The following is a 27,611-nucleotide window of genomic DNA, read 5'->3' as shown; positions in this document are numbered from 1 at the left end:
AACATAAGTCTAAGTCTAAGTCAGTACATGTAGTGTTTGAGATCTGTAGTGGAGCGTGAGCAGTGGGGTTCGGGAGGAGGACATGCTTTTGGTTTTCATGCTCCACTGCCACTGTAATCATGTGACCGTCATGGGCTACCAGCTGAACCAGATGATGCCTCTCATCTGTTTAGTCAGTCTGAGTTGAACGCCTGACTCTGTGTCTGTGGGTCCAGGTGCTTATGTTTGGTAACTCCTCCACCTTTCCTCCACTGCCTTCCCACACACTCCACCCAGACACACCCACCCTTGTGCTCTGTGTTAGCCTGATTTTGTGCTGTTTATCCTCCGTGTTTTGTGCATTTGTTCTCAATCAGGATTCCTGAGTGGTTCCTCATGTCCAACATGTTCCAATTTGTGGTCTTTTTTTCTCCTCCCTTTGTTTTGAGTTCCCCTTGATCCGTAGGACTGAAGAGCGGAAGGAGTTTCGACAGTATTTCTCTTGTTAAGCCAGTGTTCTGTCGAGATGAGCTCCAAATAGACTGTTAACATGGCTGCAGCCCAAACCCTAATATAGCTGTAGCCCAAACCCTAATCACTCTGGGCACCACTGTAGTGTTTTGTACTGGCTTTAAAGCTCAGCTGGAAGCGTAGGGCATATCGACAGGACACTGGCACGGTTCTTACGAGCCATTCTAATGCATGTGTCTTTTTCTCTCTTCCCCTCTCTCTGTCTCTCCGTCTCTCTTTCTCTCTCTCTCTCTCTCTCTCTCTCTCTCTCTCTCTCTCTCTCTCTCTCTCTCTCTCTCTCTCTCTGTCTCTCTCTCTCTCTCCCTCCTGCAGTTTGTTCCTCCCTGCTCTCCCTGATGTGGTGCCACTGGGCCATGCTGCGCAAGAGAGGCTCACTCATCCTGTGTGGAGCCTTCCTATTCGTCGCCTGGAACGCCTTGCTCCTCCTCTTCCTCTGGGGCCGGCCTCCCATTGGTCGACTGGGGGGAGGTGGCGGGGCAGAGCCGGGGGGAGGGGAGGAGTGGGGGATGGGGAAGGGGAAGGGCGGGTCTAACCTGGCCGGGGAGGTGATCCGATTGGCTGAGGAGGTCGAGTCCGAGCTGGAGACCCAGAAGAAGCTTCTAAAACAAATCCAAACTCACCGGTCGCTATGGGAACAGCAGAAGGAGTCTGAGAAGAGGGGCTCGGAACAGCTGGAGAAGGAGCTGAGGAACGAGGAGCAGAACAAACCCCCTGCTCCACGTCCTCAGAAGCCCAACAGCGCAGCCGAGCAGCAGCAACAGCAGAAACAAGAAGACCCGCACAAGCCGCTTTACCCAGACCCGCCCGACGAACACAAACCTGAGGCCATCGAGAACAACGAGGTCCTGAAGGAGAAGGGCGATGGGGACTTGGCCGGCCCCAAGTCAGAGCCGCAGCCGGTCATCCCGATCCTCGTCATCGCCTGCGACCGGGTCACCGTCCGCAGGAGCCTGGACAAGCTCATCCAGTACCGGCCCTCCGCCGAGCTGCACCCGATCATCGTCAGCCAGGACTGCGGCCACGTCGAGACGGCGCGCGTCATTGGCTCCTACGGCAGCCAGGTGAAGCACATCAGCCAACCGGATCTGGCCGACATAGCCGTGCGGCCGGAGCACAGGAAGTTCCAGGGCTACTACAAGATCGCCCGCCACTACCACTGGGCCCTCAACCAGGTCTTCAACACCCTCGGCTACGACACGGTGGTCATTGTGGAGGACGACTTGGAGGTGAGATCGCATTGTATTGTCATGGTAACAGTGATATAAAAATATATATCTATTGAGATAGGACAGTCGGAGATTGTGATAGGAAATGAGTGGGAGAGAGAGAGATGGGGAAGGATCGGGAAATGACCTGGGCTGGAATCGAACCATATCCCCAGTGTAACGGTATGGCGCGCTAGCCCACTGAGCCGCAGTAGTAACAGTGATGCTGCAAAGTTTGTTATTCCTACCGAGTTTGATTTGATTGAACAGCCATCCAAAATATTCTCCAAACTATATGTAGGTTGTTGCACTGAAACTATAGCTGTTTGGAAAAAGACTCTTGTGTGAGTCAACTAGAAGTGTTACCATATGCTTACAAAATGAAACTGAAAATCAAAGTAAGGTCAGGAGTTCACTTTTAGTTCCTGCATTCCGTGACCCGGTTTGGTCTCTCCAGTTGACTCGACTTTTGTTCCAAGTCTCTTGAAGTTCTGCTTCTCCAGAAAGAAATAAAAAACAAACAAACAAAAAAGATTTTGACCTCTGGCCTTAAGCCAGCTCTTCAGCATGCTCAGCCTCTCCGCACAGTGATGATCATGTGGGCCAAGGGCCATTCCTATCACCCTTTATCGCAATACTTGTAGACCTTGTCATGGGAGTAAATTTAGCTGTGGATGGAAAGGACATGTCCATACCACTTTTGAGCTTGTCCCCATCACTTTTTCCAGAAATATAATGCAAAAACAACACACCAAGACAATTTGCCATTGAAATGTCCCCACCACTTTCCAAAGCCAAACCCAAACCGGTCACCAAAGCAGTTTCACAGTATGGCCTGTAACTGTAGATTGCGCTGTCATCAACTGGAAATGGCTTCGCTTGTTGTGGCAATAGTGCTGCACACGTTTGGGGAAAAAATTGACCAATCTTCTGCTCTTAAAACAAATTCCATGTTTCAACTTCAGTTCTTAGCCTGTTGTAGCCAGTCACTGGGCTATTACACAGTGGAGAAGCAACTAATGGTGGAAAAGGCAAACGAGAAAATCATTTTGACATAACGCCGGGTTTAATGCAAGCAGGAATGCTAGGCTGTGTTTACGCCAGGGCAATTAAGCTCATATCAGAGAAGGATAGTCCACCACTTACATTTTCTCCAATGTGAATACAAAACAGCATGGTGATTATGACGCGGACAGCATGTTGCATAGACTGGTTAAGTCATTTTATTGTGTTAAATTTGGTCCTAGTGAGATAATGGGGATCAACGTAATTTCTGAGATAATTGTTGTCGTTTTAAACATCCCAGTGAGATGGAAAGACAATTTGAAGAAACATTACAATAGAAAACTCTCATCAACACCAGCATGAAACTTGAACTGAGTTAACATACCATGATTGCCTTGGAAATGAGGTGGGAGGTTATACAGCCTGCAATTTCCTTCGTCGGTGCACTGTGTACTGCATGTGAGAATCGTGATGTGGGTGATGATGGCTGTGTGTGTGTGTGTGTGTGCGTGTGCATACACATTTGCCTGCCTGTGCATGCTTGTTTGTGTTTGTGTGCCTGTATGTCTGTGTCAGAGAAGGAGAGGAGGCTTTCAAGTGCAGGTTGATAAGGAAGTGTTTTAAGCTGCAGTGAAGTGAGGGGCTCATGTCAGCTGGGCTGCTGAGACCTGTCACCCAGGCAGGCAAGACATTTATTATGCAAAAGAAGGTCTGTAGCCTTATATCACTGACAGACAAGACCCAGAAGTCTGGTTATTTCCAGCATGTAAATAGTGTCCGTTCTGATGTCGGGAAATTACAGAGATTTAGGGAAACGTTATAGAAATGGTAAGATAGACTTAGACGCTAGCCAGACACTGCACTGAATTTAGCACCATTGGGGGAAGTGAACTTTTCGCACCATAAGCAAGTTAAACATTGTAACTATGTCACATTATTAATGTGTATTTTAAGTAACAAAGAAAATTAAGTGTTTTGTAAAGTTTTTATTCATCCTGGTCCAAAGAGTTCAGTAGTTGCAGGCTGAGCTCCTGAGACCTGTCAGCCAGGCAGTCCAGACTCTTGTTATGCAAAAGAGGCCTTAACCGTATATAGCTGACAGACATCGCCCAAAAGTTCTGGGTATTTAATAGTGGCTGTTCTAATGTCTAATGACATCAGTAACACTTAAGACATTGCACTCAATTTATCACTGATTTATAGGGGCTGAGTGAAGTTTTCACACTTTCGGCAAGTTTAGCATTATAACCATGTTATAACTATCTTGTATTAATGTGTCTTTAGTAAGCAAGAATGTACCTCAAGTGACTTCATCGTTCTGTGGCCAGGCCTTGCACTCTCTGCTTTTACTCGCATGACAGAGTGAAATGTCGCAGCTTCTCCATGACACATTTGTCACTCTGGTGCTACTGTGCTCCACTGAGCCTCAAGCGGTAAGAGCCGATAAAAAGCTGCCGGACTTCCCCTCACTGTATCTTTTCATTCTCCTCAGTCTAGTCAACTGGCAACTCGCTGGTGTGCTCTCTCACCTGAGACCATGGCCGTAAGCCACCTGTCAAACGGCGCGGTAGATCAGGTGAAATTGAATGATGTGACAACTATATTACTCATGTCTTGAGCGCTTTTTTCTTTCTAAATCCAAATGTCATACCCGACATTGCACTCACTGACTTGTGCCGGGAGCAAGCCACCTGCCAAGTGGGAAGTGGGTTAGAATAGTGGTTCAGTACAGGGGAACTCTCCACAAAAGGCACTTACTTACACAGTTGGACATGCACACTTTGTCACTCTGCTCACTCATTGACTCACTCTCCCACCCCCTCACTCTCTTTTACACACACACACACACACACGCGCACACGCACACACACACACACACACACACACACCTTGCATTCATACAACGCAGACATTTATATGAAGAAAAAAAAGACATAAAGAAACAGTCAGGAAAGGCCCAGCACTGGACCTTGTACATGCCCAGTAGTGTAGTGTCGTCAATATTATGCAAAGCCACATCAATATCAACTACCGGTACTCAACTCCGCTCATCTAGTTATTCAATCACCATCCCGCCCCCACTCTTGAGTTGAAGTAGGAGTAGCATTCTACGTAACCTTGTGACGTGACTAGTATGGGGTCTGATGATTCACGACTGTTGCCATATTAGCTTTGTGATGTAAGCACTTCTGGAGTAGCAGCAGCAGGCATGAGTAACCATGGCGTCAGAATGCTGCCTGTGTACTTTGAGAATCAAAGTTCGAGAAATGGGCAAACCAAACGGCAGAGAAGAACCCCGTTCTGCAAATAAAAAGGAGGACCTGTGATTATTTTTAAGGTTGTAATCTGTGTTCATGAAGCAATCTTGCAGCGACGTGAATTTGCTCAAAAACATTTTGTATTCTCAAGTATTCCTATAAATATTTATAGCGATGAGTAATACTGAAAATGAGAAACTGTTTACTCCACAATGCTGAGGCTACACCGGATGCGTTGGGTCAAAGACTTGTGTTACGCAATAATAAGCTTATATTATGATCAGTGGAACTGGCTACAACAGACACAGCAGCATGACAAACATTCACAAAAAATAGCCCATTCTTTTCAGTGTAATTTGACGCAACTTGACTTAACATAATGTCTTAGGATTGTCTGCCATATTCAATGTCTGCCTTGCCAAGGGTGTGTGACAGTAGGCGTGAGAAGTTGTCGGTTAGATATCAGAGGTGTGACTGTAATGATAGCTTGTTGTTAATCCAGATGGTTTGGCATCTTTTATGGTAGTCCAGAATGTTCTCTTGAGATATGTCAGGCTGCCCCAAGTTTCCCCATCGATGAGTGTTGTTGGAAGGCTCTTGGCCAGACACTGCACATACGCAGCATGCTTCCCATTACACATACAATCCTTGTATACAGGGTGAGATTTGTCCAAAAACAGTTGTGGAGGTATTTTACATTAATGTACACAGTAGTTGCATTATTACAATTAAGTTACAGCATAAATGTGCGAATGTCACATAAACCCAAGAGAAAACTAGACGGGGGAACGACACCCCCTCCCTGCAACTCACACCCTGGTTCTTCATACTGTATATGATAAGCATTTTATGATTTTTTTGTGTCTTTGTGGTGCACACTATCTTGTCAGAAAACTATATGGAACAGCTCTTGTCATTTGTGTAGTAGTGGTGTCAGTAGTCCCTGCACAGTGTGTGTGTTTGTGGTGCAGACTGGCTTGTCAGATCTGTGTCTGGGAGAGCTCTAGTGTCGTAGTGGTCTCCGTAGCCCCAGCAGGCCTGGCCTGTTTGGCAACAACAAGCTAACAGAGGGAACGTCCCACAGGGGGTAGCCTAGCAAGTGGCGGCTAACCGCTAACGTTGTATATCGCGCCCCCCTAGGCCCACAGTCCCCTGCCTGACTTCTGTCTGCTTTGAACTCTGTGTGTGTGTGTGTGTGTGTGTGTGTGTGTGTGTGTGTGTGTGTGTGTGTGTGTGTGTGTGTGTGTGTGTGTGTGTGACAGACACAAAACAATTCTGCAAGTCTGTGTGTGCTAGTGAATGTACAACTATAAACAGTTGAATGCAAAAAAAAATCAATGCTTTTGTGTGAAAGCATAGTTGAGACCTGTGTGTGTGTGTGTGTGTGTGTCTGTGTCTGTGTCTGTGTCTGTGTCTGTGTCTGTGTGTCTGTCTGTGAGTGAAGGTTATAATGAGCTCTAAATGGTTAGCAAATGTGTCCGTGTGCTGGTGTGTCCGTGCATGCCTGTGTGTCCGTGCGTGCCTGTGTGTGTTGCCTAATAAGTGGTTGTGGTGGTGGTTAGCAGATGAGGTTTGTGGGGGGTTTTCCTCCTGACTGACAGCTGTAATCTCAGCATGTTACACAGATTAGCACATTTATCCAATCAGATTAGCTCCACGGCCACAGAAGGTGGGGGGGGGGTATTGGATGTAACCCCTCTGACCCCAATTATACCTCTTTCTGACCAGGGCTGTGCCAGTGCCGAACTGGTTTCGGTCCGACACCGGCACCAACACGCATTTCCATACGGTTCAGTACTGAGTAGAATGTTGCGTGATGAAAACGATGTAGAATAGTGGCTAATGAAGGGCAACATAATGTTACCCTGATGACATCCACAGTCTCATCTATTACATAGCCATGGCGGCCCCAAATCACTTAAACCATTAGCTACTGGTTAGGGTCCCTAAACCTACTTCCCAACCATTAGACCACGGCTGCCCTTTTGTCCTTTTGAAATGCCCCAGAAAGCCTTGCATGTGAAAGATGGTCAGTTTCATTCCAGCTCACAGCTTAATGCTTATTGTGAAAGTGGCATATGTGGTTGACCCTGTTAACTTGCTCCGAGAGTCTCTGAAAACGAAAAGTAAATGAACCGAATTATACCGATGAGGGAACCTAGACATGAAGTCGGTGACATTTCTGTCAATGTTTGTGCACTGCACTAAAAGACTATTATCTTGAACAACAGTCATTTGTCCAATGATGTTTGGCAAAGAGATGCTGTGCTGCTCAGTACAATGTGAAATTGCCCAAAGACACATTATGTAGTTTAGGTCAGCCCTCCCTACAATCCCCCAGCCCATCCTGTATGTATGCGAACCAGAGCAACACCCCCCCCACACACACACACACACACACACACCCTTCCCCACCCCTCTTCTCCACCCAGCTTGCTCTGCCTTAGATAAAGCAACAACTTGGAAGACTTGGGTGCCATCATTCTCAAGGGAGGCATTGGTCCAGAGCCAGCATCATTTGAACCGTTTGTACCGTTTGGCTGTTCTGCATTGATAAAGCAGCAGTCCTTGGTGTTTGGCAGACCATCACTTCCAAAGTTGCCAAAAATCTGTTTTTTTGCTGGGTTTTTTTTTTTGCTGGTTCTTGCTACTCCTAGCATGCCTTTTCATTTTGTGCCTGATCTATAACCAATAAGTAACTTCCCAAATAGAATCTTGTGTTGATTTTTGGAATACCTCAGGTATCATGGTGTTTACCAAATGGGATGGTAACATTGGGGTGAGGTGAGGGGTGTGGGGGGTGGAAGGGTTGGCAAAGGACCCTGGCCAGAATCTAATCTAATCTGGTTCTAATCCAATCTAATCTAATCTAATCTAATCTAATCTAATCTAACCAGAATCTAATCTGGGTGAGCCGTGTAGCAGTTTTGTTTTTAGATGTGTTTTTGAAGGCAGTCATTGATGTGCATTTTAGGTGATACCCCAAGTTGTGTCCCCCTCCTCTTGGTCTTCTTCTGTCTCCCCTGACTTCTGTCTCCCCTGACTCCCTTTGCCTTTTCCTTTCCTGCAGGTGGCGTCTGACTTCTTTGAGTACTTCCGCGCCCTCCACCCGTTCCTGCGCACGGACCCGACCCTGTGGTGCGTCTCCGCCTGGAACGACAACGGGCGCGACGGCCTGGTGGACCCGGGCCGGGCGGACCTCCTGTACCGCACCGACTTCTTCCCAGGCCTGGGCTGGATGCTGATGAAGGAGATGTGGAATGAACTGGAGCCCAAGTGGCCCAAAGCCTTCTGGGACGACTGGATGCGGCAGCCGGAGCAGCGGCGCGACCGCTCATGCGTGCGGCCCGAAATCTCACGTACAATCACGTTCGGCCGCAAGGGCGTGAGCCTGGGCCAGTTCTTCGACCAGTACCTGCGCTACATCAAGCTCAACACTGAATTCGTGCCTTTCACCAAGCGCGACCTCTCCTACCTGGAGAGGAAGCGCTACGACGAGAACTTCGTCAAGGAGGTGTACAGCGCCCCCTTGGTCAAGGTGGAGGAACTGCACAGCGGCAGCTTGAAGGGCGCGGGCCCCTTCCGCGTGCAGTACTCCAGTCGGGACAGCTTCAAGGCGCTGGCGCGGAGTCTGGGCGTCATGGACGACCTCAAGTCGGGGGTCCCGCGGGCGGGCTACAGGGGCGTGGTCAGCTTCATGTCTCGCGGTCGCAGGATCTTCTTAGCGCCTCCTGATGGCTGGACTAAATATGACACCAGCTGGAGCTGAGAGAGGATTGGGGGGGAGGGGTAGCGGTGGACAAAAGACTGGGATTGGGTTATTTTTGTTGTTTATTTGTTTTTGTTTTTTGTTTGGCTTGTTGGCATGGCAACAGGCGTGACAAATGGACCTCAGAGTGGAGTTATCGCCTCTCAAAACCAAAGAGAAACAAAAGCAGTCAGAGACTCTTAGTGGCAGCAGACACCGTGAGAGTATAATAAAAAGCCTGTTGGGAGAGATAATGTTTGAGGAGGAACAAACAACTGCAAGGAGAATTGCCTCTCGCCTTGTCCAAGGGGCAAGTCTATGAACTCCTCATTGAAGACCTGACTTGTCTTCATTCGCCTAAATCTGTTCTGTTGAACAGCGCTGTTTCTAATGAAGCTACTCTTAAAAAGGTGGGGTCCCTTATATTCTCTGAAGAGAAGAGGTCCACCAAAATACACATGCACCCACACACACACAGAGACACACACACACTGGGATAAACACCCAGCTGGATTCAGACAGATTCAGATCAAACTCTATTATTATAAATAAATTAAAAAAACAACAACATATGACTATGAAGTAAATGATTACTGTTTATTTTGATCAATGTATTGGGGATAAAAACAAAAAATAGAATAAAAAAGGTTTTTTTTATTTAATGAAAAAAAAGAATAATAATACATTTTATCACCCAAGCCCTTTTCGATAAGTAGCTGCTGTGATGCAAAGAGGCAGCAGGCTCATTACCTTTTACGCTTCATGTGTGACATGACATCACGCCAGTCTTAGAACATGTGGGGTGTATTCCAGACCAGGGGGTATTCCATGCAACTTGTTCAGTTGTAAACCTGGTTAAGTTGACCTTATCTTACCTGATGCCAGTGACGCATTAACGCGTAATTTCAGATCCTAACATTCCGTGCCAATGATGCTTAAGCGCGTCAATTCAGTTATTTATGGTGTGGCAAAACACAAAATGGCTGGTAGCTCAAACAAGTCGCAGTATCTTCTTAAAGTATATTTGTTGGGTGCTCTTGGATGAAGGGGATCAGTTCAATTCAAAAAAGGGAAAAATCCAGGCAACTCCAGGTGAAAAAGAGGAAGTCCATTAAAAAGCCTTTATAGTTGTAGGGCTAAAACATGATTAAGCTCCTTGTCCTGATGACAAAGCCCTGATGAAGACCAGTGCGGTCAAAACATGTTGGCTTTTTTAATCATGTTTTAGCCCTACGACAATAAATTTTTAATGGACTTCCTCTTTTTCACCTGGAGTTGCCTGGATTTTTCCCTTTTTTGAATTTATGGTGTGGCGTTGACATAGGCATGTAATTATATAGAAATTTATTCTGACGGTCTTGACAAAACACCCAAAATGCTGAAAATGCTCTGGCACTGCTGGGTTATATGATTCGATAATTGCTGGCATCCATTGAGTTAAGATATAGTATAACATCTAATAGAAGAGCTTTGAGTCTTCATTTTCATTACTAAATGATGCCTGCAGGCTGTCTATTATTACGTTTACCATGTCCTGTAGCTTACCTTTGCCAGGTTTATGGCTGAACATGTTCTTGGAATTTCCTGTGATACTGTTTTCAGGCCAACTAGAATGATGCCGGTGCCTGTGCCTGCAGCAGTTTAGTTCATACTTACCTGCAAACCACCCGTGGTCATGTCAGGCTCTGAACATTTCCGTATGTGACCATGACCTTGTCGTCCCGGTTCGCAGAGAAAAAGAATGAGTATTTTTTCAGTTCACATCACAATCCAACTTTCAGTGCCCGAACGCTCAGACTTGAGGCGTGAACACGCCGGCCGGTTCAAGATCAGGTGTGGGAATGGGCACTGGCACGGTTCTCCGTCGGCCAACACACTTCCAATGGTTTACTGACCTGGCTTAGGTAAGATAGCTCAGAGGTCAGAGTGGTAAATCGCTTAATAGAAGTATCTTCCGGCTGCATTTCACTCGCACCTCCAGTTGTTCTTTCCGGCCTTGTTCCTATTGGCTCGACATCATTGAGGATTTTCAATGTGGGAAACCAAGATGAAGCCTGGCATGTTTCACCAATGCAACTAAGTGGGATCAAGTCCGGCCTCCTAAATCGGTGTGACTTTCCCATTGAACTCATTTATTCTCCCAGAGTACTTTTTCTAGTCTCCTTAAGGGACATGGCTGCCATAGGATGGCAACTTAGAACCTTACGTCATATTAATTCTGGAGCAAATTCCTTATGAACTGTCATGAGGCTGAAGGAAGCAACTGAAGGAGGAATATTGAGATGCAGTCACAGGGTTCTTCAATTAGTTGATTTAAAGCGTCATTCCACTATTTCTGGAAACACCTCCCCTTGAGTTAAATGATGGAGTATTACCTTTTGTGTATTCTCCCAGCTGTTCTTTACGAGTCTGGTGATGTTACTACTATTTCCAAGTTGGCATGCATTATTGAATCATATGGAGCCAGTTGTTCCCACAGGGTTCAATGATAAATGCTTACATGGAGGTGCAAGTTGTCACAATATTCAGAACGGCTGGAAGAGCAGGAGAAAGGTAAAACTCAACCTTTTAACTTATGGAGAAGTGTAAAATTACCTTATTTCCAGAAATGGTGCAGTATAGCTTTAAAAGTAACTCTTAAGTTAATACAACAACCAGGTAAGGAACTAAACCTGCCACCTGGAATAGGCCCCTAGCTTCATGCGAACGCTGGCACTTGGTAAATTCCCATTGCGTACAGAAAGAAGAAAAATAAAGCTCATTAATGTTGGTTTGTTGCAAAACCAATCATTTATTGTTACTCTGTTATTTTTTCAAGTCATAGGATGATGATTATCTATGTTGTCGGAGACGAGAGATTAATGGTAATATAATTACATGTACTGTATTGAGATTTGGTGAGAGAGAGAGAGTTGTGTGATTGGGTCAGAGTGTGATTGCTCTGAGGACGTGATTGGGTCAGAAGTTGCTCTGTTGACGTGTGATTGGATCAGATCAGTTGCTCTGATTACATGTAAAACCACTGCCTGACATGTTTATATCTTTAATACATTGAGAATAAAATCCACTATTTTGATATTTGTCTAATGATCGTGGTCTCACGGACTATATATCTGGATGATGAGGTGTGACATGACAGGGGAATGTGGTTCAATCTCGTTTTTGTTATACTGTACATGTGCAACACACATACAGTACATGCGCTGACAGCTTGGGCCAGCCCCGGGACAAAGTCATTTGAAAGGGTCCCACCATCCAGTGCATACAACAATGTAATAAGAACTGAATTCTGGGCCCTGGATAACACCGGCACCATCCTACATTAGTTAATTAAACAAAAAAAGAGAACATGTACATTCACTAATAAACATGGCTGGAAAATTGTACTAATTAGAATCTCATGTTTGGGAAATGACTCCTATGAAACTTGAACTTGGGTCAGTAGGGCTGTTTGTATTTTTTTTTAATAATAATCAGTATACACCATCTTTTTTAATGCTCACTAGGGGAACATTTACATACCCACTACCTACCAACCAACACTAGAAATCTGGGGCCCTATGAAATATTATGAAGTACTGTAAGTCAGACAATACTGATGACATATAGTATATTAATTGCCTTCAACACCCCCACCCCCATGACTTTGATCATACACAGGGCAGCTTTATGAGCAATGTCAATTTTTCTATCTATTCCGTTTGAAAATTTGGAAGCAATCATTGCTCAAAAAGTCACCACAATCCTTTTAGTCCCACTCCTCATGGTTTCCCCATGGCCTAACAGGTGCTTGTGACAGGCCATTGACACACTTTTTTGGCTATGCAAATTGAGTAAGTTTCAAGGAAAACAACCTACGCGTTTTACATGCTCACACCAAAGCAACCCCCTCCCCCCTATAATACTTTCCCAAAATGATAAAGGATTATTCCACTTGAAACTTCCACTTGCAATGCTGGAAGCTGGAGAGGTTTATAGTAAGATGGTGCTTTCTTAGCGGACATAAATATTTATTCTAGAATATGAACCTGCTGTTAAATTATGCAGGGAGTACAAATTCAGCCAGTACACTAAATGCCCTAACTGGGTAACTCATGCATGCACTTAAGAGGTGGGGCAACATTGAGCTGAGAAGAAGTCATTGTGATGTTGCTTACACACAGGGCTGCTGACAGCTTTGCCCAGGCCCTGAACAAAATCATCCACCACTGAATACATACAGGGTAATGGAGGTCCAATTCTGCCCCCCTTCCCTCTCTCCCTGGAATCGGGACAGCTGACCCCTTGGCCTGCACCCCGTTTCCCAGCTCACACAGTTTTTAACTGTACTGCACACATGAACAAAATGTGCTCAAGTTATTCAATGAGCCACTTTGCCTTGACTTTTACATTAGGAATACATTAGGATGTAATGCATGTCTCATTGCTCAGGATGTCACCCAAGTTATTTCATGCATATATATAGCGGTGTTAACATGAAATACCAATTTACTGTATTTTCTGAAGTTTGCTGGTGTCCATATCCCTGGAAAAAGGTCAGGACAAAGTCTTAATTTAGCTTTTTTTCAGCAAGAGGTCCACACACTTGAAATCCTTTTCTTTGCCTGTTTGTATTCTGCCAATAAAATAAACAAAGAAAATACTTTCACGTGCGCAGACCGCTCACTGCAAAACTTTAAATTTAGCTATGAAGGTCCCAGACACTAAGCTTCCCCTGTGCCAGGGAGTCCAGGTCAAAACATTAACTTGATATAGCAACTCTTAGACTCCAACATCATTTAGTCAGAGATTATGGTGAAATTAGGGTTTATGCTACATAGACAATCTAATCTGTCGCTGCTGCGATGCACAATAACCCAGTCACACATGTAGACAAAAACACTGTTGTTATTTATTTGTGTCAAGCAAGTGATGCATAAATACCACAAGCTACAAACTGCTACAAATGACAGGTTTTAAATCACCGGCCACGGCCATCATCACAGTCTGCCACAGGTACATCACTACCATAACATTTGGAAACATCTTAATGTGATGTAAAAAAAACCCCAAAAAAACAAAGAAAAACAACCCAAAACACCACATTGCTCTTAACAATTTCACTCCCACAACGGTAAACAAACACACAAGGAACATTGTGTCACGGGCAGAAGCGCATTATTATCACTCGGAGAGAACGTCAGGGTTTTTGGTGTTCAGTAGAGGGATGTGGGGTGGGGGAACCTAAAGCCTACTAACATCATGACTAGAGACCCTAAGGCCAGAGCCCAGGTCAACACACGGAAGTCTACTCCCCCTGAACAGAGTTAGTTACAACTAGACAGAGTTGTAGAAGGTAAAAGTAGAAGTACCCTTACGGTGCATCTTCCTCTTTAGTTACAGTGGAATAACTGGTAAGTATGGTGAGCTATGCAAGGTCATATACTGCTGTAGTAATTACACCGGTAAGAGTACTTCCACTTGTAAAATATACACCTCTGCAGCTGGATATCACAGCTAGCTGCCCATGCCTACGACTCTGCATGTCCACATCTCCCGTCAGCCTTCGACGTCGCTTCATCGGGTCTGTTCAACTGCAGGGGCAAACACAAGAGACAACAATACATTTTTTACATTTCACATAGATTTAACATCTATGGTTTAGTTAATGTGTTTGACATTTCCGTCGTTTATTCTCCACAGATAGCATCTGGAAATGACTTGTAAAAAAAACCCTCTTTGGCCCGTAACACTTGCATTCTCTCAAAAGTAAACAAATCCAAGAAGCCTACTCATGTTGAGTTTATTTATACAGTATTTCAGGCATTTTATACACAGAGGTAGGTCGGTGTACTTGGGGGAAAATGAAAGTAAGGATTATGTAAAAGTAGAAAAGATAAACACAAGTGTAAACAGATAAATAAAGGATAAGTGCAAGGGGAATAAAAGGGAAAGTGTGCGAGGGCCGACTTCTTGGTGAAACAGCTGACTTCTCAGCTTACTATAACTAAACAATTTATATTAACACAAATATGGCTGAAGCCTTGACTTGACAGTATCCGACGATGCAGCATTTTTGTTCAGCCCTGTCCATGATTCTGGCCATTCTAAATGGGGTCATGGTTTGTTTACATCTTTGAAGTGTTTGAAGATGCTCCAAATATCCTCCTGAAGTTATGCAACATCACCTTAGAACACAGCACAAATTTTTGGCATATCAGGACGAATTCTCCTTTAACCAGAGCTGACAGGTCAAACTGGCTGTGTTTGGAGATGACTGTACTGTGCTGCACTGTGCTCTACTACCGTACTCACTGTAAGTGGAGATGTCGATTTCTTCAGGCAGCTCGCTGATGTTGACTTCGAAGCGGTCCTGCACGTCGTTCAGGATGCGGGCGTCAGTCTCGTCTGACACAAAGGTGATGGCCAGACCCTTTGTCCCGAAGCGGCCCGCACGTGCCACCTGTGGTCCAAGAAAGAAGTTAGACACAATCGAGGGGGACATATCAAGGCAGGCTATGGGTTCACATGCGTTTCCTTCCTATTCAATGCCTTTGACAAATACTGCTGTTCAAAATAATGGTCTCGTCGGACATGAAGGTGATGACGTATCCATCATTTACTACTTAAAAAAAATAAAATTTAACCAAAACTAATCATAACAAAATTATTTCAGGAGATATGACATTTGACAAGTGGCTGGAGAAAGCTACAGGCTTTCACATTGACTTAAGTGTTTCTGTGTGTGTGTGTGTGTGTGTGTGTGTGTGTGTGTGTGTGTGTGCGCGCGTGTGTGTGTGTGTGTGTGTGTGTGTGTGTGTGTGTGTGTGTGTGTGTGTGTGTGTGTGTGTGTGTTACCCTGTGCAGGTATGTGTCCGAGTCCTCGGGCATGTCGTAGTTAAAGGCGATGTTGACTCTCTCTATGTCCATGCCACGGCCAAACAGGTTGGTAGCCACCAGGATACGACGCTGGAAATCCTTAAACTGCTGGTAACGGGACAGCCTGTGATAAGAGGGGTTAATAAATTAAGTTAATAAATGCTTGTGTGTGTGTGTGTGTGTGTGTGTGTGTGTGTGTGTGTGTGTGTCTGTGTGTGTCTGTGTGTGTCTGTGTGTGTCTGTGTGTGTCTGTGTGTAGGCAGGCATGCTCTCACCACATAAAAGCCTATAAATTACCATGTGTTTAGAGCAAAACTCTCCTTATAATTTCAATACACCCACAGCCCAGTAACTACTACCCTCGCTATCATGACTGCAGGCCCTATTTGAGTATTTGGTGTGGCTAACTCATGTCACATCAACCCATTTCTTTTTTGTTTGTTTAAGTATGTTTGGGGGCTTTTTGGGTCTTTATTATGACAGGACAGTATGAGAGGAGACAGGTAATGAGCAGGAGAGGGATATGAGATAGGGGTTGGGAAATGACCCCGACCAGACTCGAACATGGGTCCCCATGGGCATGCAAGCCCAAATGTGGGGGGCTTAGTGCGACATCAACCCATTTCTGCTCATATTCATTAAACTCTTCCGTATCCTACTCATTGAAGCTGGACTGAATTTGAAATGTTCTAGATTGTCTGCCTGGCCACTGGCCAGGCTACTCTTGAGAGAAAGGAGGCTTTGTGCAGCATCACAGGTACTATGGGTGAGCCCAGGCTAGTTCACTACGCCCTGTCATGCACCTCAATGACCAGAGGTGATGGACCTCCCTTCATGCTGCCTCCCTTAGTGGATGACAATGGCTGGGAAGTATCTGCATCTGTGTTACTACTATACTTTAACTCTGCTACTCTACATCTGTACCATAACCATTACAGAGAATCAAGCACCAGAGGAGATGAATATAGATCTACATAAGCGTTAGGGCTGCAACTTCAAAAGCGAGTGTTAGGGGTAAACACGAGTGGAATTGATGGAAATGGGACGCAGCCTTAGTTTATCTTTCCTAGATGGTGAAGGTTTGACTTCTATACAATAAGTGTCTAGTGCTGTACTACTGCTCTATTACCTGAACTACTCTACATGTCTCTACTGATGACTAGAGTTAGTTTACCTCTCCTCCTGTGGCATGCCTCGGTGGATGGCGATGGCTGGAAAGTTCTGCTCCACCAGCAGCTGAGCGAGAGCAATGCAGCGCTGCACAGACTTCACAAAGATCACCACCTGCCCACAAACACACCAGACGTGTTGGAGTATGCACCACTATTACATTAAACACACAGACACAGACACACAGACACACAGACACACACATACACACAATCAAAGCCATAACAACAGTTGTCTGTATGTAACCATGAAATGTATCATAAGTTAACATCCGAGCACAAGGACCATGAGGGCATTGCTCCATCTCAGGCCACCCAGGCTACTTCAAGGAAGTGTTCCAGCAGTCCTTCTCACCCACGTTGCCCATTTGGTTCCTTCCCTTCTGTTCTGTTCTCCCACCATACTACTGTTATATCAGAGTCCAATATGGTCTGCCCTCAGGGGTGTGTTGGAGTTTTTCTTCTTCTTCTGATTACCGACCTATGGGTCAGCATCTACAATACACCTGCCAACTGAGATGTGCAAAAAAACATCACAAATTGCCTACCTGAAGTGTGCCAGACACACAACACTAAAATGCTTGACGGCAATGCACAATATCAGATTTATTTAACAATGTAGTTAATGTCAGATAGTCTGTACGGACCATTCAGATAGTCTGTACGGACAGAAAATCCGCTGATCATAAGCTTTCTCTTCCCTTCATTTCAACTAGCAGTCATACGGCTGTACAGCAATCGAGTTGGCAGACCACGTTGGGCACTGACGCACAGAGTACGGATCAATATCCCTCCTCCAGACGCTTCCTCCAGCCTCAGGTCTCAAACCACAGAAAGGTAATAGGACGAGAACCGGAATGGGAGGGAGGTGAGATCCAGTGGAAGCAGGTCTGCACACGGTGCTCGACGTCTCCATCCTCCCGCTATTAATTCCTGCTTCATTCCAGCCCCTGGTGGAGGAGGAGGAGGAGGAGGAGGAGGAGAGACCCAAGACACTAGGCCAGAGGACAAGACTGGAGGACGGACATTGCCAATGGCCCCACTACCTGGTTGAACTCGAGCACGTCAAGCAGGTCGAAGAGCTTGCGGTTCTTCTCGTTGTCCTTGAGCTTGACGTAGTACTGCTGCAGGCCGTGCAGCGTCAGCTTGGTCTCGTCGTCCACAAACACCTCCATCGGCTGGGGGCCGGCCGCGCACAGGACAGGACAGCAGCGGCAGCAGCGGTGAGGGGTCGGAGAGTGAGGGTGTGTGGGTTGGAGAGAGGTGTGGGTTGGCAAGGTAGAGGGTAGAGGCAAGGTGGGGTTTGGGGGTGGGGTTTGGGAGAGGGGGGATGGGGTTTGGGAGAGGGGAGGTGGAGTGGTGGGAGGGTAGCCAGGGTCAGAAGCGGAGCGTCAGGGGAGTGGGGTGGAGAGGAGAGGGAGGATGCGTGGGGTTGGAGAAAGGTAGGTCAGGAGTAGCCGGGCACAGGACAAACAAGGGTGGGGAGGGTGAGGTGCATGGATAACGGCAGGGGTAGGGGTAGGAAGGTAGGCGGGGGTGGTGGGGGTTGGAGAATGAGAGCGTGTAGGTTGGGGATGGGTAGGTGTTGACAGGGAACAGGGCAGTAAGAGGGTGGGGGGTGGTAGGAGAGTGATGGTTTGTACGTTAGTGGATGGAGGTTATAACAGGTGGGGGTGGAGAGGGGGTGAGGGTAGGAGAGTAAATAAAGAGATTGTGGGGTTGACAAAAGGAGGACACAGGAAAAGAACAAGATGAGTACAGGACAGAGGAGAGGAAGAGAAGGAGGAAGAAGAAAGGAAGGAAGAGAGGGAGGAGAGGACAGCGAAGAAAGAGAGAGGGGTGGTGGTTGTAGTTGACGGCCATGTTGGCCAAAGGGTGTGAGGATTGACAAGTGTGTTGACACAAGTGTGTGGAACAGTGGCAATGTGTGTGTTTATGAATGAACAGAGTGAGAGAAGAGATAAATGTGTTGTAGAGTGTTCGGAGAGAATCAGTGTTCAGCAGAGGAGAAGGAGGGAAGAAGACAAGAAAAGGCAGGAGGAGATGGAAAGAGAGAGAGAGGGGACGGGAGTTAGACACACCCTCCCCACCCCATCCCAACGCAAACACACACACAATCATACAGCACACACAGACACACACAATCATACAGCACACACGGACGCACGGACACGCACACGCACGCTGCATCTATACATGCAGACACACACACAGCTTCTCACCCTCGCAATGATGCATCTAGTCTCCCACTCATCGTGACTTTACTGGGTCAGTGACGACACACAGGTCTATTTGAATATAGCGGCACGCACGCTCGCACATTCACACGCACACAACCTCTGCTGATCTGACTCCCCACTGAAACCACAAACTGATGCGTGCGCACACACACACGCACACGCGCGCACACACACACACACACACACACGCACACGCGCGCACACACACACACACACTTAAATGCACTCTACACACACTCTCTCTCCCTCTTATCTACTCTTCAAAGCACCCAATTCAGCAATGTATGGACAGGCATTTGCAATAATGTTTAAGTAAGTGAATCTAAGAAATATGTAGAAGGAAAATGATAACAAATCGTTGTTTAGTGTGGGATGTTAATTGAAATAGAGCCAGATGAGAAATTGTTGTGTTGTGTTCAGTCGCCTTGACTGTTTGATGTGGCTTTATTTATGAAGATATGGCTGGTGGGCAGGTGCCAAATTGCGGAAAAAAGCTCATTTAACTGTTTGTGTGAATATTGTAACATCAAAACACATTGTGTGGTGATGTACAACAGCTTTTTTTTTAATTCGATTTGACAGCCGTCTTCCAAGCAATCTTGTGATGTTTGGTTACATCAGCCAGCTTTGAAACAGTCACAGCCAAAGAAGCCCAGCACTGACTTTAAGTAGCTGGGAGGTTAGCAAGTGCGGACACCCAGAGATCAGAAAGTAAAAGCCCTGACACATTTTCTCCAGCCAATTCAATGAACCAGCTGATCCTAAAAGACCACAACCCATTTATCCAGGTTGATGAGTTAATAGTGAAATCACCTCTATTAGGAGCAGAGGCAGAAGGAATATCTGGCAGGACTTTTACTTTCTCAATCCAGTTTGTCTGCCCCTGGAGGATAGGATAGATGCTCTGTCCATGACACTGCTGAATGAGGTTGGTGGCACTTACCTCATAGTCAACCACCCAATAGCATGTCTGTATGTAGCCTGACCTCAAAGCTCATAGGTCGCTGATCTTCCAATAGCGTGCCTGTATGCCTGATCTGTTCAGCTCATAGGTCGCTGATCTTCCAGTAACATGCCTGTATGTAGCCTGATCTGAAACCCTATAGGTCACTGATCCTCCACCTCTACATCCCCTGTTCATTTAGAATTTTCCGGCTTCATATTTCTAGTGATCTGGTCTTACTGAGCCTTGTTTTCAACAGCTGCTGACTGATACGTGATGGTCTGCCTTTTTGCATCTGTATTCTTTTGGGGGTTGGGGGTTTGTCTGGATGCCTGACGTATCAGTTGCTCTCACTTTGTGGCAGTTGCATACGTGGAAATGAAATTGAGGGCCTACACTGCAATAGGTGTCTCTAGCAAGAGCGAAAGCACCTGGCTACATTTCTGCTACAGCTGATCTGATGGCTGCCATCTCCTAGTTATATCTGGAGAGAACATCACCCCCTTGTGGTCTAGAAGCGCTACCTCTGCTGTCCGCTACCTCTACCTCTGCTGTCGTTACTCACCTTCCTCACTGACCCCCCTCATCACAGGCTAACGTTCGCCTTCGGATGGCCACTTTGTGGGCAGGGCACTTCAGTTGACTTCTGGGAAACGCGTGTTGTGTGATGGGGGGGTGGATGAGTGGTGGGGATGTTTACGACTGGGCTTGAGAAATTGGATGTGCTTTCCTTTCATGACCACATTTTGCTAAATTGGATCATTTTGCTATAATTTGATTCCAATTAGAAAAAACGGATAGACGGATAGCTTTGGATATTGTGGTAATATATTCATCACCTGTTAACTTGCGCTCCTGCGTTAACATTTCTGTTTAGCTATTCGTCATCTGTGCTATTTATCCGTGGCTTTCTTGTTGCATGTTTGTTGTCGTTGACTGTGGACCGCGGATCTCTCCCTCTCTTCCTTATTCCTGTCATCCCTCCCGAAACGGTCTTCCGCAGCTCTCCTCCCCCTATTCTCTTTCTCTCCCTCCGACCCGCGTCAGCTCAGTTGACAGTCGGCCGTCTTGCTTTCATGGCTTCATTTCTACAATAAGAGGAATTGGTAGGCAGCGTAAAGGACTCCTAATCGACACACTCAGATAGTTGCGCTCTCTCTTTTCTACGAACTCCTTCTTGCCAGTGTAGCTGAGGATACACTAGTTTTGTTGTTTGTTTTTAGCAAAGCTCTTTGTAATGATGAACGACGATGTCGGACGTTTTTCTTTGTCAGATTAAAATCCGTAGACTAAAATGACGGAGGCCTGTGCCAGTCGGTCCTAAGTGGGTGTTGCGACGGTGAGACTCGTGACCGCTGCGAGCCACTTTAAGGTTGGGTAATCTCTCCTCCATGACTTTCTAAAGAGGTACATTGGCCAGCGAGGTGTTTTTATGTCAACACGGCTTGGTGTAGGCATGTGCAAGCCCTGCAGCCCTCCTGTTTCTGAAGTGGACTGGCACTCTAGTGGTCTGGGACTGCGATTCATCAGTTGAGCGATTATTAGCAGCGACGTGCTGTCATTGCGGCTTTTGTTTTCAGAGGCAAAGATTTTGTGTAAACTTGCTCTGTACGCAGCAACTCTCCACTCTTGACATTGTGAGTACGGCTACAACTATCCTAGAATCTCAGCATCAGAACGACAACCCAACGGTGATTTTGAGCATGTTGGTGGTTATTTGGCCGTGTTGCCTCAATCATTTCTGTGGATCAAGACGATATTGAACATTACGACGCTTTCATTGTGGCCTTCAGAACGCACACGAGGCGAAGTGGCGACTTCGGTACTCTACACCAAGCGTTGGTGATTAACTCAAACGTCGCCTAGTGATGTGGCTTCATTCGCCCGAGTAGGGGCCTATGCCTTTGTTTCTATGGCGATCTTTCAGTGAGGAGGAGGTGGAGATGGTGCATCCCCTTCAGCTTGTTTTGATCATACAGGTGAGAGGATGACCCCGCCCCGTCTCGTATTGAGGGTGGAGCTGGTCAGCGGTGGGCCTGACCAACACAGAGCAGGCGTGTGGTTGGTGCTCAGAGAGGAAGTGGAGGAAGAGGAGGAGGGGCCTAATTACATCTTGCATGAACTTCCGGCAGACGGGGCGGATCTCTTTGCTGAGTGTGGCGCTGAACATCATCACTTGCTTCTCATGGGGGGTCATGCGAAAAATCTCCTGCACATCTCGACGCATGTCTGAGGACAGAAAAGAAAGGACAACTTCTGGATGACTTCATTCCAATGGATAACTTCCTATTTATGCACAGCCTCTATTACATTGGTTGATCTGTAATGTCACAGCAATGTTTTTATGATAGAGATTTTTCAGCAAGCTATGAGTTGGATCACTGGAAATCCTATCTGCACTAAGAATCAACACAACTGCTAACAGGGTGATTTAGGTATTTTAGGCAAAACAAATGGTTACAATCCCTTCTAGTATGTAAACGTTATTCAATTATGTGATTAATTATATGTAGATGTGATCGATCAATTCTGTATGAGAAGAACAAATTCCTTTGACTCACCAAGCTGTTCGAGCATCTTGTCACATTCATCCAAGATGAAATGTTTGATGTGGCGCAGGTTGAGGCTCTTGTTGCGGGAGAGGGCCAGGATGCGTCCCGGCGTGCCCACCACCACGTGGGGACTCTCTCGCTTCAAAACCTCCTCGTCCTTCTTGATGGACAGACCCCCAAAGAACACGGCCACCTGTTCGCACAAGAAGAAAACATTGAATTCATCATCAACCAATGAAATATTGTAGGACCTCTGTTTTCCCCCATGGTTTATTTGGGAAATGGTCTTCATGCACTAAGAGGCTGTTTCAGTGGTAAACCAGGTCAGATTAACCTTGTGGTACAGGTAAATGATCCCGTGATAATTCGACACCATGTGACCGGTCACATCTTCGTCGCAACATAACTGAAATTTGGTAAGTCGACAAGATGTCTAACCATCATCTAACATTTCCATTTAGTATGCATTGCTGTCTGCATGCGCATGCAGCAAATCGAATACATCTACTATCTCCATCCCACTCCTCTCTCCTTTTGTTATGTAAACAGACTGAGTGGTGGTGCCCCCTGCTGGGCATACCTTAACAGTGGGCATATACTTGGAGAAGCGCTCGTACTCCTTGCTGATCTGGAAGGCCAGTTCTCTCGTGTGGCACATCACCAGGACCGACACCTGTAAAAGTGGAGGGGGGTGGGGGAAGGAAAATACCAATTGTTGATTAAAAAACAGCTGCACACTCTGATCTATAGTTATCCTATAATAGAGTGAGTAAAATGTAGGCTATATGGCATTATTTAGTCTTTGCACCAGCAGCACCTTGAAAACATTTTTTTAAATGCGTTTTCTTTGAATTTTCAACACAGAATACACCATTAAACCAGGGAGAAGGTACGAGGGTGTATGAGGCTGCGGGACAGACACCCACCTGCCCAGTGACAGGCTCGAGCTGTTGCAGGGTGGCCAGGACGAAGACAGCTGTCTTGCCCATTCCAGACTTGGCCTGACACAACACATCCATCCCCAAGATGGCCTGGGGAATGCACTCATGTTGAACTGAACACACACAGGGGAAAAGAGAAGAAGGTCCAGATATAAAAAAATGACACAGCAGTAAGAAATGTTATTATATTACATATTGAAGATTATTATAATAATTCAGAAATTCATAACATTTCTTGTCTGAAACATTGCATTCACTCGCTGCAGAAATATTACAGTAGTACTGTAGGATTTAGCCGTTTCCCCACTGAGTGCAGTAGGCGGCAAGGCTAACCTTCGGAAGGATGCTCGAAGCCGCAGTCCACGATGGCTCTCAGCAACTCGGGCTTCAGCAGAAAGTCTCGGAAGCCGGACGAGTGGATGGACACGTAGGAGCCCTTTACCGCCTCTTTCCGTATGGATAACGGGTCGCCCCCTACCCCGACCAGGGCTCCGTCACCGACACTCCCCGCGGTGTCAACCTCATCCTCCTCGTAGTCCAACAACTCGTTCTCCACATCATTCTCGGTCATAGTGACAGTGCACACGGAGAGTGATACCTCTGTTTTGTTGGAAAATAAAGAAGGCAAACAATGCCACCTGTTACGGTCATTTGCCCATTTCCTTAGCTAACAGACCAATGGCTTGCTCATTTCAACCTGTTAGCTTGGTGACTTGTGTGGCTTGTCATGGCCACTTGTCATAATCCAATACCTCACCAAGGTCGACAATTCTCCATTCTCAATTTGCAAATAGTTCAGTGCAACATCATGTTACAAGCAACCGGATTGCAAATAACTGAAAAGTACTCCTGCAATTAGCTAGCTTATTAGCTAACCCCAATGATACAGTACTGGCTAACCCACATCGAGCGTCTTCTAAACGCCAGAAAATAAAATAAATAATCAATTAACGAAGTTTAGAAGCTATTCATGACAACAACTCGGTTAATCAAGCAAACATATATGTACATTTATCTATTCTTTATGGAATTGTATTCCACAACGGGGAATATTACCTTAAATTTACGCAGCAATTCGTATCAGGTTACTTTTCATCTGATGCACTAGCAACGTCATTCAATTGCGCCAAACACACGAAGAGGACCCGTGCGTTTTGGACCCCACATCAGTTGCCTGATTGTGTCGTCCACGTGAAAGCGGAGGAATAGGGGAATCTGTCCACAACAAACTTTGGTAACAATTGTGGTGAGTATTGAAATGTATAGTTCTAATATTTATATGGGTTACCAAGTGGTCTGTTTTCACTAGTATACCTACACCTACGAAGAAGGCTGTTAAAGACGGACTGCTAAAGAATCAGATACTTAGACGTTTTTGACATGACATGTCAAATAATAATTCCCTCTCGTTACAGAAATGTCTTGTTTTAGTGGAGACCCTAACTTCTGCCCAGAGTGCGGGAACGTGCTTCCTTTACCTGGGGCACCAGACACCATCAAATGCCCTCGATGTGAATTTATCATTCCAGTGAAAGGTAAGTTGTACCAGCGCCGGTTTAGGCTCCTACCTAAACCGTCTCTGGTTGTTCTCTCAGTGTGCTTCTTTTTGGAACTTGACAGGCAAACCTTAATAACTTGTCTATGGTGATGAATGAAACTAGTTGTGCATTCCTGTCCTAAAAGCCATCTATTTTGTGTTTCTCTTTTTCAGAATTAGCCAACCAAGTAATCACTTCATCAGTAGTGTTCAACCCATTAGAAGTTATGGTCAGCACAGGGGACACGGAGGAAGATGCTGAACTCAAAGGCCCAGTGGTGAGTAAAATAAGTGGCGTTTGGTCAAAAAAAGGTTGAGACCCACGGCTGTAGATGGTAGTAGCGCACATCAAGCTGTCACCAAACACCACAGAAAGGGAAGACGGAGGGGACAGTGCTCCCTTAGGAGATCAAACTTGTCAAAACTTTGATTTATCTTATTAGTAAGTAGACCATTCTTTGGTATTAGTGCCCCCAGGGGACACCACAGTGTCTTAATATGAAACACTAAAATATGAAATGGAACACACACGCATGCACGCACGCACGCACACACACACACACACACACACACACACACACACACACACACACACACACACTATCAGTAAGACATCCATATTGTTGCAAATTGTCCCAGTGTAGGATTTGTGTTTGCACATCTTATGAGATTGACTAAGTTACAGTAATTTTACCCTCAACTTTACACGTTTGGTTGTTGTCACTTCTAGATTGGCAACCGATGTAAACACACACACGCACAAACCAATTGCAAAAGGAAATCCATGTGCTACAAAGGTGCTTATCATTCTGTTTGTGATTTCCAGATCGACAGGCGGTGCTCCAGGTGTAATAAAGAGGGGATGGTTTACCACACGCGACAGATGAGGTCTGCTGACGAAGGCCAGACCGTCTTCTTCACATGTATACACTGCAGGTATGCCAAGATCTCGTGTATCTTTCTTCCCAGTTCTTTATGCCCATGGTACCATGTACAAAAACCATTAATGTTGTGATATACATACACATCCCGTGCAGGGCTTTTTCTGAATGGGGAAATAGGGGCGCTCCACCCTCATACCTCCGTGGGTGCACCCTCATACTTTTATTTTTATATATATATATATTTGAGCGCCCCATAGTAAATTTCTCCTTCACGGGGGGGGAACACCCCCCGTAACCTGCTATGATGCTCCCTCATGTCAAAAAATCCTAGAAAAAGCCCTGCCGTTATGCACACAGAAAACATTACATGCATCTAGCATTCAAAGCTAGATGCATGTGATGTTTTCTGTGTATTCGGCACGTATTGGGACATTTCACTTCTTCAGTCTATTTGTATGCAGGGCCATGTTCAAAAACTTAAACATTGCAGAATACTTCTCACAGGCAGATTATAGCTTAAGGCCAATTGGCATCTGCACTTCTTTGGTCCCCGCAGTTCCCTCTTCATGGTCTTTCCTGTAGATTTTGGAAGATATATATATTTTTTTATCATTCAATTATCTTTATCATTACTGCTATTTTATTACAAGCATTGCTGCATAGGCATTAACCAAATGCTGTTACTTTGATCACAGATACCAGGAGAAAGAAGACTCGTGAAGGATGCACAATATTTGGCATGGAATGTTCCCATATTTTGATCCAGATATTTTTTGTACTGGCTGCTTAGATTAATGGAAAAAGATGTTTGCTTTTTATTTGTAAGAGAAAATGAGTCTTTACTGATGTATATTATCCAAGAATAAACTACAATATTGTCACAATTTGTTTACAGGCGTTGTTGTTATTCTGGCCTACCTTAACTTCACAGCCAAGATTTTTTTTTAATGGATTCAAGCTAACTTTTGCAAAGTCCTCAAAATGTTTTTCTAACGAAGGGGTCGTTGACACAATTGGTGAACTCAACAACAGACTTGGAGTAAGTTCTCTGTCATATTGATTGTATATTTTACGCCTATACATTATTAAATTCTATTGTTTATAAATGGTTATACCACACACATGGGGTAGATTCCAATATGGGGACTTCCGTCCTCCCTTACTGCCTACTTGTGACCTCATGATGACAGAAAATTAGTTCGATATCTTTCAAAGGCACATTTGTAATGTGATTTTCTCATTTACTATCGGGATGGTGAATGAAGAACAGCGTCAGCAAGACGGGAGCACAGACCTGTATTAACCTAGACTGGCAATGGGCGGTTCTAGCCAGTGGCAGCTTTTCGGATTGACTGGGCGCAGCCATCTTTGCCTTTTTCGCGCCCTGTGGGCGCCTCCCACAGACGTAGCCCCGCCTAGTGGAGACTATCGCAGCTGTGACCCATAGGAATGCATACGATTTCAAACGGTGATTACAACGTTATCAAAGTGGGTTTCAATCATTTTTTGTAAGATTTTGACAAGTCGTAACGTCTAAATTCTCACTCCACTAATGAAATAACCCTCACTACCTCCAAACGTTTTATTAGAGAGCCTGAAGCTGAGCGGTCTTGCCAGATCGGGCGGTTTCCCGCCCAATCGGGGCCGTTGAGGAAAGCGGTCTGTGGGTAAAAATGGACGAAAATAATCAGTATTATCTGGCAACCCTGAAGCCGACTGTTTTCGTTGCCGCTTGCAGGTTTGTGGATATTTGTGACACTG

General features: G+C 45.6%; 3 protein-coding genes across 4 annotated transcripts in view; 2 read left to right on the top strand and 1 right to left on the bottom strand.

The window, feature by feature from the left end:
* The window catches only part of mgat1b (alpha-1,3-mannosyl-glycoprotein 2-beta-N-acetylglucosaminyltransferase b), an 18,191-nt gene extending 8,234 nt beyond the window's left edge, over nucleotides 1-9,957 (top strand). For both annotated transcript variants that reach the window (XM_063185258.1, XM_063185257.1), the window contains 2 exons: nucleotides 823-1,736; nucleotides 8,049-9,957. In XM_063185258.1, coding sequence (XP_063041328.1) covers nucleotides 823-1,736; nucleotides 8,049-8,747 — 1,613 coding nt within the window. In that variant the 3' untranslated portion in view covers nucleotides 8,748-9,957. The remainder of the gene's footprint in view (nucleotides 1-822; nucleotides 1,737-8,048) is intronic.
* A 3,638-nt stretch (nucleotides 9,958-13,595) lies between these two features.
* Nucleotides 13,596-24,585, bottom strand: ddx39b (DEAD (Asp-Glu-Ala-Asp) box polypeptide 39B). Its single transcript, XM_063185256.1, has 11 exons — nucleotides 24,486-24,585; nucleotides 23,763-24,029; nucleotides 23,415-23,542; nucleotides 23,069-23,161; nucleotides 22,498-22,681; nucleotides 22,047-22,165; nucleotides 17,800-17,931; nucleotides 16,759-16,868; nucleotides 15,564-15,708; nucleotides 15,021-15,168; nucleotides 13,596-14,299 (listed from the first exon to the last, which is right to left on the bottom strand). Exons 2-11 carry the CDS (start codon nucleotides 23,998-24,000, stop codon nucleotides 14,283-14,285), a joined length of 1,314 nt encoding a protein of 437 aa, XP_063041326.1. The 5' UTR covers nucleotides 24,001-24,029; nucleotides 24,486-24,585; the 3' UTR covers nucleotides 13,596-14,282.
* Nucleotides 24,579-26,734, top strand: polr1h (RNA polymerase I subunit H). The gene is made up of 5 exons (XM_063185255.1): nucleotides 24,579-24,675; nucleotides 24,845-24,964; nucleotides 25,141-25,244; nucleotides 25,793-25,902; nucleotides 26,546-26,734. The coding sequence occupies exons 2-5, from the start codon at nucleotides 24,847-24,849 to the stop codon at nucleotides 26,568-26,570; spliced, it is 357 nt and encodes a 118-aa protein (XP_063041325.1). The 5' UTR covers nucleotides 24,579-24,675; nucleotides 24,845-24,846; the 3' UTR covers nucleotides 26,571-26,734.
* Nucleotides 26,735-27,611: the final 877 nt, after the last annotated feature.

This window comes from Engraulis encrasicolus, chromosome 20 (genome assembly GCF_034702125.1).
Source record: "Engraulis encrasicolus isolate BLACKSEA-1 chromosome 20, IST_EnEncr_1.0, whole genome shotgun sequence".
Taxonomy (NCBI): Eukaryota; Metazoa; Chordata; class Actinopteri; order Clupeiformes; family Engraulidae; genus Engraulis; species Engraulis encrasicolus.
The sequence above is the reverse complement of the archived record's forward strand: the minus strand, read 5'-3'. Positions and strand labels throughout refer to the sequence as shown.

Coding starts and splice junctions, on each gene's coding strand:
- ddx39b (XM_063185256.1), bottom strand. CDS start 24,000: ATGACCGAGAATGATGTGGAGAACGAGTTGTTGGACTACGAGGAGGAT. Junction 23,543..23,762: donor CTTCGAGCATCCTTCCGAAG/GTTAGCCTTGCC, acceptor GTGTGTGTTCAG/TTCAACATGAGTGCATTCCC. Junction 16,869..17,799: donor ACGTGCTCGAGTTCAACCAG/GTAGTGGGGCCA, acceptor GTTTGTGGGCAG/GTGGTGATCTTTGTGAAGTC.
- polr1h (XM_063185255.1), top strand. CDS start 24,847: ATGTCTTGTTTTAGTGGAGACCCTAACTTCTGCCCAGAGTGCGGGAAC. Junction 25,245..25,792: donor CTGAACTCAAAGGCCCAGTG/GTGAGTAAAATA, acceptor TGTGATTTCCAG/ATCGACAGGCGGTGCTCCAG. Junction 25,903..26,545: donor TTCACATGTATACACTGCAG/GTATGCCAAGAT, acceptor CTTTGATCACAG/ATACCAGGAGAAAGAAGACT.